The sequence below is a fragment of the Felis catus genome, chromosome B4 (assembly GCF_018350175.1).
Source record: "Felis catus isolate Fca126 chromosome B4, F.catus_Fca126_mat1.0, whole genome shotgun sequence".
Lineage (NCBI taxonomy): Eukaryota > Metazoa > Chordata > Mammalia > Carnivora > Felidae > Felis > Felis catus.
In genome coordinates this window covers 17,395,860-17,408,329 of record NC_058374.1, presented here as the reverse complement: position 1 = coordinate 17,408,329, position 12,470 = coordinate 17,395,860, and the positions used below count along the sequence as shown (strand labels likewise).

Here is a 12,470-nt window from a genome sequence, read left to right as displayed (position 1 = left end):
TGACAGAATTTAATCAGACGTGTAAAATTGAGAAATAACTATTGCTATCGCGCTTCGAAGGACAAAAAAAGGGAACGGTAGGCCCAAACAATGAAAACTCTGCATATCCTACCCGTAAAATTTGACTTAATACTATCAATCTATGCTATCTTTACTGAGCACGAACAGTTAAAAACATCTTCAAACCATAGCCTTGACTTTGCACTGATGCATGTTAAATTCTGGGGGTAGATGTGAATCCGAAGCAACTTAAAAGTGGCAACACGAACCGAGAGTTTACACGTGTTATAGTTCATATTTTAGCAAGCACACCTGTCATCGTCCATATTTTAGCAAGCACACCGCCAGGCTTTTGCCAAAGGATTCCTAACACTAATAAAGACACTTCTACGCTTCTCTAAGGCGAACACTTTCTGAAAGTCTCGCAAACACTTCTACTAACAGGAAACCACGAGAGGTCTTTCAGTTTTCAAATTATATCTTAAGACATATAAAATCATATCTACTTACCCAGGAGACATTTTTACCCTTAGGTGGTTTTAGCATGGCAACCTGCAGTACCAAGGTGGCCAAAAACAGTTTCACCAACATGGAAAATCCAACGGAGTATATTCCAAATGTCTTTGTTACCCAAATGCAAAAAGTTCCCTGGTTTGCCAGACATGGATGTCATAAGTAACAACGAAGATGACCTTCAGGTAACCCATTCTTCTTCTCAGGACTAAGCATGTGAACACACACATAACAGATCACTACTTTAATCACTCCGTATGTGGAGGCGGGAGCCGCAACATGTGTTATCTTCTCTACAGCCGCAAAAATCCGCAGTGGGCTACTTCCTTAAAAAAATAACACCTGAATCCATGTGGAAAAGTCCAAAATCACAGAGGAATTCCTCCCTCGGCTGCTGAAGTGCAATTCCCAGTTGCTCCCCAAGCTTAAATGGAAAGCTTGCCGGCGAGGGCTTGCAATCACTAGCAAGGGAAATAGTGAAAGTAAGCACTTAGGAGACCTTGCAAGGTTAGCTGCTGGTGGCATCCATTTTAGGAGGCGCCTGGCTCCAGGGCTGCCCAGAGGAGAAAGAGAATGCAGAGCTCAGTTTCAATAAATAATACATAGTCTCAGGTACAATGTGTACCTGTAAGTACCTTCTGCGCAGCCTCACGGAGGAACCGCTCTCTCCGCGGTCCCGGAGACTCACAGTGCACCTGTTGTGGCTCAAACTGCTCCGTGCAAAGGCTGGTCTCCTAACAACCAGCAACATTTGTTTATAAGGTAAGAAAAATAGAAGCCCCAGGGGGGAACAATGTAGAAGCCCCAGATGGAAGAGCAAGGCTGGAAATCAGTGTTGGCTCTCCTCCCTTTGTTTCTGTGTCCTTGCGTCCCTTTTCTTTTACCTCCTGTCAATCTAGATTAACCAAGCAGATCCAGGCTAAATTTTGCTACTATCAGTAGTGATTAGTGTGAGTTGATGAAATCGGATTATACAGGCGAACCTCTGCCTTCTCCCTCAGCAAGCCACACCAGGCGACTGGAACAACACCGTGCTGTGGTCCTTCTCTTCACCAGACGGAAGCATTCTGGAAGGTTCTGCAGGAGGGAATCTGTGAGCAAGGGAAAACCTGGCCACCTGAAGCTGCACAGACACAAATGGAGGGGGAACAAACCATCTATTTCACTGTTTACTTTGTTTTTCTTCCAAATTCTAAATGTTCCCTCAGATTGAAAGTTAAATCATGATCAAAGAAATGCACGGCATTTTTTCCATTTCACTGAAAATTTTTTTCCTAGCAGACTGACCATCTTGGCCAAGAGATTGAGGTCACGGGAGACTACAGAAGGGGCTGGGAATCAGAAGTCCTTTTCCTGATCATCTACTACATGACCGGCATGGCCTAAGGGAATTTACATATACTCAGGTCCAAGCAATCCTGGAAGTAGGTATTAATATGAACACTTTAAAAATGAGGAATTAGGATTTAGAGATATTCAATACCTTTCAATGAGGACCCACTGAGCCAAAGCAATGCTTTCTAGACTTCTCTCTCTCTCTGAAATCAAATGGCATCTGGATTTTTTTCTTTGGGTCTTTTCCAATCTCGAAGAATTTATATATATGTATTTTTAAAGACCATATGTTTCCCTTAAGTGTCTAAGAATTCTGTGGAATTATGGTTCCTACTTATTTTGAAAATAATAATGTTCTATGGTTCCTCACAAGAAATACAGCTGTCCCTTGAACAACATGGCTTTGAACTGATCAGATCCACTTATACAGGGGAATTTTTTTTTCAATACAGTACGGTACTATAAATGTCATTTCTCTTCCTTGCAATTTTCCTAACGATATGTTCTTTTCTCTAGCTTAGTTTCTTGTCAGAATACAGTCTACAATACATAGAACATACAAAAAATGTGGTAGTTGACTGTGTTATCCGTACGGCTTTCTGTCAACAGCACACAATTAGCAGTGAAGTTTGGGAGGTGTCAACGGTTACGTACAGATTTTCAACTGTGTGGGTGGTTGGCTACCCTCACCCCCACATTATTCAAAGGTCAACTGTATCTTGGATTACATTTTTGTAAAGTATAAAGCCACAAAGATGAGGGCTACAGTGAGCAACATGAAGATCAGTGCTACAGGCAAAGGGTCTAAATGACTGGTGATTCTGTGCTGTACATTCAACAGATTTAGTTAATAAGAGCCAACATTTATTAAAATGTTCGATATGGTAAGTATTTTACCATTTTTATCTTACTCAAAACAACAACAACCTCATCAAGTTGATTCCTCATGATTCTGGATGGTTTTGGTAGAGGCAGTATTAATCAATATTGAATTTTAAAATAAAATTATTTATTAAAATACATTAACAATGATTATTTTTTTAATGTTTATTTATTTTTGAGAGAGAGAGAGAGAGAGAGAGAGAGAGAGACAGAGCACACGCAGGGGAGGGGCAGGGAGAGAGGGAGACACAGAATCCGAAGCAGGCTCCAGGCTCCAAGCTGTCAGCACAGAGCTGGATGCGGGGCTGGAACCCACAGACTGTGAGATCGTGAGCTGAGCCAAAGTCAGACGCTTAACCGACTGAGCCATCCATGTGCCCCAACAATTATTAAAATTTTAAATTATTCTGAAGATTTTATTTTCAAGTAATCTGTACCCCCAACATGGGGCTTGAACTCACAATACCGAGATCAAGAGTCACACGCTCTACAGACTGAACCAGCCAGGTGCCCCCAAGTTTTAAATGTTTTAAAAGAAAAACCTGACGTTACAATTAAATGACCAACATGAGCTGAATTTTCAACCAATTCAAAATCAGAAAAAGATTTTGGATAGACATGAACATGGAGATAACAAGGATTTTTGAAATAAAAGAAACTTCCTTTGAGTGTCTTGTGAGTCTGTGTGCGTGAGTAAATCGCATCTGGCTTATTATGCTATAAACCCCGTAAGGACATGGCTCATGTCTACTATATTCTTTTCTCTTCAGGGAATACAGTACTCACAGTTGCTCAATAACTGTTGTTGACTATTTGGGTACAATTCCACTATGAATTTTAAAACCGTGCTTTGAACATAATTTTCTTTTAACATTTTCTGCAATGTAATCCTGTTGAAAAATAGATAAAGCAACTTGGGACCTGATGTTTTGACTAAAACATAAATGCCAGCGATTACTTAGATCTGAATTTTTGGATTTTAAATTTTCTCACAATCATAAAGGGCTATCTGGCACAAGTTTACTGTTCTTACTGGGTAAAAAGTAAGACCAGACCATGTAACTCCAGTCATATTTAATCTCAGATCCTTCTAGAAATATTTGGCTTCGAACTACAACTAAACTTTTGGTCCTTGGAATTGTGATGGTCCGCTGTTGTTATCGGTTGAATTATATCCCCCCAAAAAGGTATGTTTAGGTTCTAACCCCCAGTACCTCACAACGTGACTTTATTTGGAAGTAAATTCTTTATAGGGGTAATCAGTTAAAATGAGGTCATTAGGGTGGGCCCTAATCCAATGGGACTGGTGTCATTACTGGTGTCTATGCAAACGTGAACATAGAGACAGACGTGCACAAAGGGAAGAAAAGGTGAAGACACAGAAGACGGCCATGTGATTGGAGGATGGTATCTACCAGCCAAGAAACATCAAGGATTGCCAGCAAACCCCAGAAGAGGTATTTGCTGGAAGAGGCAAAGAAGGATTCTCTCCTAGAGCCACAGAGAGAGGATGGCCCTACTGATACGTCCTTGGACACAGAGCCTCCAGACTGTAAGAATATATTTCTGTTGTTTTAAGCCACTGGCTTTTTGGTATTTAGAGCAGGCCTAGCAAACTAACACAGATGTCAATTCAATAATTCCTCCTTTCTTTTTCTCTTCAATGACTCTTTGGAGTATTCCAAACTTCTTCCATTAATTTCACTGTAGAAACTTAAAGGAAAAAAATGCCATACTTTATGTTTAAAACTTGAGTTTTAAAGTATACCTATATTATTTTATGTATTTGACTTACAATTTACATTAATTAAGAGGCTATCTGCACGTTTCACACATGAGGTCCCTTAACGTGGGGCTTTGGGAGCCCAAGGAGTCCATGAATGAATAAAATCTAGGGAGTTCATGAACTTGAATGGAAAACCACTGCATCTTCTTCTCAGTAACTTCTGACTGAAATTTCACATTTCTCTCAGTTATGAATGTTAGCAACAAACTAGAGTAGTATTAACAGTACCTGTGATGTCAGCCACGGGAATCATGCATATTTTCATGTCAGATTATAACTGTTTCAGGTATCTTGAAATATGTCCATCCTCTAGTTTATGATATATACGCTGTTATTTAGAGGAAACCTGCAATTTGCTTTGCAATTTACATTGACATGGACAAAAACATTAGGATGATTTGATGATGCACCGATGGGTGGATAGATGCTTAGATGGACAGATATGTGATAATGAAAGTATATGAAATGTTAATGGGAGAATCTAGGGAGTGAGTACATGGGTGTCTCTGTAAGATTCTTTCAAGGTTGTTAGTACTGTTACGTAATCTACTAATAGGAAGTACATTTTTACCATATACATATTAGAGATTTGATTTCTAAAATATTTTGACAGCTACGACATCGTATGATTAGTTTCCTTCGTAATTCTACAAATTTCACATTACACATTTAAAAATATTGCTCTAAGAAAGACTCCCTTGGGCTTTCCCAGACCACAAAAGGGCGTATGGCACAATAAATCTAAGAATTTCATCTATAACGTTATCATGAGAAAACTGATAAGCAGCAATATTATTCCACAAAGTTTATTTCAAAGGATCCACTTCGTGGTACGTAAAAGGTAAAAAACTGACATAGCGGCTGTGTGCCCAAGTAAAACCTTGCTGGTATCTAAGAAATAATTGATTTATATCCTGTGCCACTGAACTACTGATGCGTAACAAACTGTCCCAAAACCTAGTGGCTTAGAACGATAATTTATTACGCGCCATGGTTCTGAGGGTTCCCTGGGCTCAGCTGGGTTGTTTCCATTTGGAGACTCTGATGTGGTTATGGTCAGAGAGCTGCTGGGGCTGAGTCATCCGACAGCTTGACTAGTCTGGACACCCAAGATGCCTCACACACACGGCTGGCAGTTGATGCGGGCTGTCAGCCAGGAGCTCAGCTAGGGCTGGTGACCAGAGCAAACCAGGTGACTTCTGCACGTAGCTCAAGCTTCTAATAGCATGCCACCTAGATCCCAAGAGACACTATTCCAAGAGCAAGCATCCCAAGAAACCCTGCGGGGAGCTGCAAGGATTCTTATCTAACCTTGAAACAGCACACGGCATTACTGCCACGATGCTCTTCTCGTCAAAAGTGAGTAACGGCACCAGCCCAGATTCGGAGGGAATGAGTACCGTATGAGGGCACGAGCACTGGGCATGTGGCTTATGGTGAGGGGAGACGGGCACCCATGGAGACCCGGAGAGGTTAAGGGACCAGGGCAATGCCCAGCTTTGACCCTCCAGGGTCTGATGCCTACGCCCTCCCGCTTGGTTGGTCTCTTTCAGTTGTAACAAGAAAAGCCAACTAGCGCTGCCACACACAGAGGGGTCTGAAACAGGGTCCCAGACTCTCAACCCACCTCTGATTCCAGACACAGCTCTTACTTTAAGCCAGGCCATGCAACGTTCTCCTCCTTGGCCCACAGTCTTAGATCCTGCAAACAGCCACTCAGCCTACCAGCGAACCCAGAAGTGAGGGGGAGCCCCTGTCCCTAGAGTCAACTCTCAATGAATAGGAATCAGAATAGGCCACAAATGCTCCCAACTGTTACCCTGAGAGTGGACAATTCTGGGAGGTTTTGGTACACTTCTGAGGAGGTCCCGGGGCACTCTAGACCCCTCGCCCAGAACCTTGATGATGGTCCTCTGTGTCGCTTTTTCTCCTTGCCTGTCTCCCAGACACCACCGGCCCAATAAACTGCTTGCACGGAGTCCCTGTCTCAGGCTCTTCCTTTGGGGAACAAGGCCTGTTATGATTAGATGCATCCACTCTATTCAGGAGAGAATGGAGTTCCAGACCTGTGAAGTTCCAAACCTGTGAGCGTTTCTTCTGAGGATCCACGAAGTGAGCCCCTACTGAAAGAGGTCCCTGGAGACTACTGAGGAGCTGAAGTGTTCACATCCAGGCCCTTTAGTTATCTCACTAACTAGACTGTGATCCCTTGAGGATAAGTGCTTCCATTTTCAGAGCCGTGTCTCACATTACATCTAAATGCCTGGCATTTAACAGGTGCTCAATTAGCGCATCCCGATTAAGTAAGTGGTTCTCCCTGTTGAAAGTATTACCTCCTTATTCCAATCTATTAAAACCGCAAGTACTATTTTCCCTAGGGTATGCCCTGTAGGCTATCTTGTCTGCCTAAGCAGGGCTTTATCCTAAACTCCAACTACCCAACACTCATGACTGTTATTTTGTATGGACACGTCTACACCTAATGATCCGACAGACTCAAGCAGAGATGGAGTAAGCATGGCAGAAAGAGCGCAGGTCCGGAGTCAAACAGCCCAGAGTTGAATTCTAACTCCTTTATTCATAAAATATGGAAACTGGAGCAAGGCAATTCACTTGGTTGGACCTGTTTCCTGATCCACATAGAGACTCCAGTGACAACTGGCTCGCAGAGCTTTGGGGAGCGTTGTATGAAACGAGATGTACACAGTGGCTCCGTACCTGGGATCTCCCTGCTCCCGGTTTCCTGCTTGGTCTTCATGAGGTACATACTGTGTGATCGATGCATATGCCTGGGTGAGTCTTAGAGTTCTCCTTTGTAAAGGAAGGATAATTAACTTTCATGTGTACCTAGTACGGCTGAGGCCAAAATCAAGTAAAATCATGCATGTGAAAGTTGCTTGAGAGTTACGAAAAGTACTGACAGGTCGTGGAGGAGGTGAACAGGAGGCTGCCATGCAGTGCTGTATGTTCTGTGCACTGCACAAATGCCCTGGCCAAAAGGGTAGGTTAGCGGTGAAATCCAAAGAGGCCGCGTCTGCCCGTGGGGGTGGCATTTTTCTCATTTGTCCGCTCAAAGACAGTCCCTTTCCTAACATGCACAGAGTGTCCGTGATGACTAGCAGAGGCCCTAAGAGGAATGAATAAAGGAGTATACACTCCTCAGATTCAAATCCTGGACCTAGCATTTACTAGTTGTACAACTTTGGCCACAGTCCCTGTGTGCCTCAATTTCTTCATGTAAAAAGCAAAGGACTTTATATTACTCACAGGTTATGAGGATTAAATGAGAAGAGTACCTAGCACATAGTATGCAATAAGTCCTCATTATTTTTTTAAATGTTTATTTTTTGAAAGAGAGACAGAGCGTGAGCAGGGGAGGGGCAGAGAGAGAGGGAGATACAGAGGCCCCAGGCTCTGAGCTGTCAGCACAGAGCCCCACATGGGGCTCAAACCCACGAACCTCAAGACCATGACCTGAGCCGAAGTCGGATGCTTAACCGACTGAGCCACCCAGGTGCCCCAATAAATGCTCATTGTTAATTATTCTTATTCTCTAAATGTAACATTATAATCCAAATGAAGATGTGCTATTTGTGGGAAAATGACACACAGTATTAACGATTCAAAATAGCACTCAGATCTATTCAAAACCAAACTGTGTGTACACGTTTTTGCATGAGGCCAATTAGCAACGTATAAATCTTTCTTAATTTTTGACGAATATAATGGATAAATTGATGGACTCCTGAAACACACAGTTTATAAAAACTTAGCTCTAAGGATATGAAATGGCTTCAGAATTCATTCTCTTGCACAGGAAATTGTTTTTGCTGAAGCCAGAGGTATTAGAAACCATGACTTTGAAGAGCTCTGTACTTAGTTTAGATCAATCTGAATATTCATCTTTTTTTTTCAATTGTTACTTGTTAGTTTAAATCGAGGTTTTTGTCACTTACAAATAAATACCCAATTATTAAACAAGAATCTCCACTGCATTCATATTTTAGATATCAGGGAAACAAAGCATCATGTGGGAAGGAAATAAAATCCACCTAGAATTACGGTACACTTGCTTATTTATTTATCCATCCTGCATATATCAAGCCTATTTTTGGGCCAGGGACTACGCCTTTCCAATATGAATATTTCTAACAGATTGCCTAAAATTCTGTCAATAAGTCATGATACTTCTTCCTAGGACAATTTATCATCCTATGATGGGTTATCAACTAAATGCTGATCCTTGTTGGATTCATAATTCTTCAAGGGCAAGAACCACATTCATCATTTTAATATATACTACTATGACATATTATGTAGAAAAAAATGTTGGCTGAAATGATAATACAAATGTCTGCCAAGTAAACTTCAAAGACACATCCCAGCACAGCACACTGCAGTAATCTAACCCAGAGAGGACAAGGACATGGAAAATGTCATAAAACAATGACTTCCTAAGCAAGGGTCTAACCACAGCTTCCTGTCCCTTTGGAGGGAGTCATCGACAATGACTTGTCACTGAATAATAGTCACAACACCATTTTCTGGCTCTTGATACTGAATATGGGGAGAGGAGAGGGAACTGAGGGAGGTCATGGAGGCGGGGGGGGGGGGGGGCTATCTGAACTTCTTCCAGAAAGAACAGAACCATTTGTTTTTACCAGTTCTGGGACGGCTTTCAAAAACATGGCCAAAGCCATTCAGATTTCATTAATTTGGCCAACCAGCTAAATTAAAATGTCCTTGATAAAGATATATGTAGTGAGGATTCATGAGATTTACCAAGTATCCTCAATTTTAACCAAAACTTCCTAGAAATTAAAAAACAAACAACTATTTTCACAGGGGTGATTAACCCAAAATATGTCATGAAATGCCAAATGACTATCTTTGCTTATCTTAGCCATTTTCCAGCTATTAGCTGGAAATAGCTATTAGCTATTGGAGGGCAAATAAAGTTTTGGTCTCAATAAATAATGTTTTATGAGTAAAAAGAGGAAAAATAAGAATCAGCATATTTATGTTTCATTTCCTTTTCCCTCTCTCAACAGTGCCCATCACTGCGATTCTCACCTCATCTGGACAATATAGGAGACTGTGGTCTTCCCGAGTTTCCATAGTGGAGTCCAGCTGCCTTGGCTTCAAGAGTCTTTCTTGCGTGTCCCCACTCACACCCACGTAGACTTATGATCATGAACATGGCAGCCTCTTACTTCTTACCACATCAAATCTATACAGAAAGCCTGTGCCTCTTTGTATTCCTGTCTAGCCCTTGTATGATGAGGCTTATATTTAAGGTGTGTAGTCAGAGTAATATTAGGTGTAGCCACTTCCTTCTAATTAGATATATTGGTACACAAATCTTCATATGTTAGCAAGAAAAGATCCATTTGTGAATACTCACGGAAGCTACTCACTTAAATCCAAGATTTGAGCTGAAACTTACAGGCAAATACCCACATTATATTATAACTGGTTACATACAGGACACTGGTTCCCAGACCATTTCCCAGACCACGGGTAATCTACGTGAGGATTAATGGTTTGAGAATTCAAAAGCGGTACATTGTTTTAAAAATGAAGAAGATGTTGTTTTATTCTAGGCATATACTAGAAGTTCCTGGAGGAAGGGGACTCTTGGATTCATTTTGATGTCCCTCAGGAATAAAACCATATGGGGGCTCCTGGGTGGCTCAGTCAATTAAGCATCTGACTTCGGCTCAGGTCATGATCTCACAGTTTGTGAATTGAAGCCCCGCGTCGGGCCCTGTGCTGACAGCTCAGGGCCTGAAGCCTGCTTCGGATTCTGTGTCTCCCTCTCTCACTGCCCTTCCCCTGCTCGCACACTCTCTCTCTCTCTCTCTCTCTCTCTCTCTCTCTCTCTCTCTCTCTCTCTCTTTTCTCTCTCAAATTAATAAACATTAAAAAAATTTAAAAAAAAAGAATAACAGAATATCTAAAATGTGCCAGGCACTAAATACATATTGAATAAATAAACTTAAGCATGATTAAGCTAAAAATTATATATGTTTGCCTCTACACTGCATGAGAAATCATGTTTTATCATTCTTGTTTTATGAACCTATGCAGACACATTTAATCTCCACTTTATACTGATTTGTCATGCATATCATTTAAGCTTAGGCTAACATCTGGTATTCACTCTGGTCTCCTCAGGTGATCATGTTTTCTCCTTGTTTTATTGGAGTTTGGACCACTTGGTTCAAATGAACGAAGATCACTAAAGTTCCCACATGTGGCAGGGCCTTGTTTAAAGGATACACATTTGCAGGAACTCAGAAAAACTGAACAGTCGACTTCAGAAAGGCCGGGAACCATTTTTATTTTATTTATTTATTTTTTATTTTTAAAAAACTTTTCTTAATGTTTATTTATTTTTGAGAGAGAGAGACACACACAGCGTGAGCAGGGGTGGAGCAGAGAGAGAGGGAGACACAGAATCTGAAGCAGGATCCAGGCCCTGAGCTGTCAGCATGGAGCCTGACACGGAGCGTGAACTCATTGTGAGATCACGACCTGAGCCAAAGCTGGACACGTAAACGACTGAGCCACCCAGGCGCCCCAGGATGTGTTCTGCTGTTAACACAACCTGCCATCCTGAGTGCTGTTTTCATAGGTCATGCTTCCCCAAAGCTCTATTTTCTGCACCCTGAGCCACTTTGATGACTCTCTCCTTTTCTGATGCATACTCTTTACCACATAGCTTCTGCTTCCTCGCATATTTTTACTCAAAATTTGGACTTGCTGTGACTCCCCGTGACTCTCCCTCTCATCCATGACAAATTTTCAGCGCCTGCTTCTGAAGGCAAGTGAGTCTGTGACTCCCTTACTCACGTTGCTGAGTCAAAGTGCTTACCCTAATCGCACATATTTTGGCCGTCCGTGGGGCTGTGGGTCAGGGCAGTCTATGTAGTTCTTATATACTGCCTTTTGGCAGTAACGATGCGTTTGGCAATTTCACATGGCTACAGGCTGACAAGGACATGATTGGCATTTCTAATAAGGTTGGCATCGTTATTCACTTCTTTATAGTATTGCTTATATCAATTTCACTCTTTGTTTCTGAGTTTATTATGAAACGGAGATCATTGCTTTTTTGCCCAAAATTTGCAAGTTCTAATCTTTTATGTTATGTGAGGCTGAAAACAATGCATGGTACATTGATGTTCTGAGTTGATTAGTTATTATTTAAAGTTGCTAGAAAACATATTTCAATACTCCAACTCATTGAAACTTACGACAGACTGGCAAAGAGTGAGAACAGTTGAATCGTAAGTTCCTTATTTCATCTAAACAAAGTTTCAGCATTCTGGTTGCAATCAAGTCACATAGCTGGAAACTAGACAAATAGGTTCACATTACTAATAAAAACTGACGGTGAAGATTTACTCTGAAATTCAAAATCCTGAGCTTAGACTACGTGGTAATTTAGAAGCCATTGGTAAAAACATTTCTTATGCTAGTATGCACTTTCCAAAAGGCAGAGCCACTATTTAAAATAAATTTTAGGGACACCTGGGTGGCTCAGTCGGTTGAGCATCCCACTTCATCTCAGGTCATGATCTGGCGGTCTGTGCTGACAGCTCGGAGCCTGGAACCTGCTTCGGATTCTGTGTCTCCCTCTCTCTCTGTCCCTCCCCCGCTCATGCTCTGTCCCTCTCTCTCTCTCTGTCAAAAATAAATAAACATTAAAAAAATTAAAATAGATTTTAAAAACCACTCTTGCATGGGAGAATAGGAATAACCTTTATTTTCTTCATGTACCGATTCATTTAAAAGGAGAGTAATTCTCTGTGCGTACCGGACCCTTCCATCAGATCCTAGAAGCCAATCTTCAAAAATACTTACGTCTGCAGTCTCTTGCATCTACTTCCTTATTAGGAGGCTACCCTTTCCCCCTTATGAAGAAGTACCAGCATTAACAGGATAATGT

At 41.5% G+C, this 12,470-nt stretch overlaps 1 protein-coding gene across 6 annotated transcripts in view; it reads right to left on the bottom strand.

The window, feature by feature from the left end:
• CACNB2 (calcium voltage-gated channel auxiliary subunit beta 2) overlaps positions 1-12,470 on the bottom strand; it is a 387,862-nt gene that overhangs the window by 232,764 nt on the left and 142,628 nt on the right. Inside the window, exon 1 of one of the 6 annotated variants that reach the window (XM_019834007.3) lies at positions 511-2,809. The exons of the other annotated variants lie outside the window; for them this stretch is intronic. Coding sequence (XP_019689566.2) covers positions 511-591 — 81 coding nt within the window. The 5' untranslated portion in view covers positions 592-2,809. Of the gene's footprint in view, positions 1-510; positions 2,810-12,470 lie in introns of those variants that run through there. 6 annotated transcript variants of the gene reach the window in all.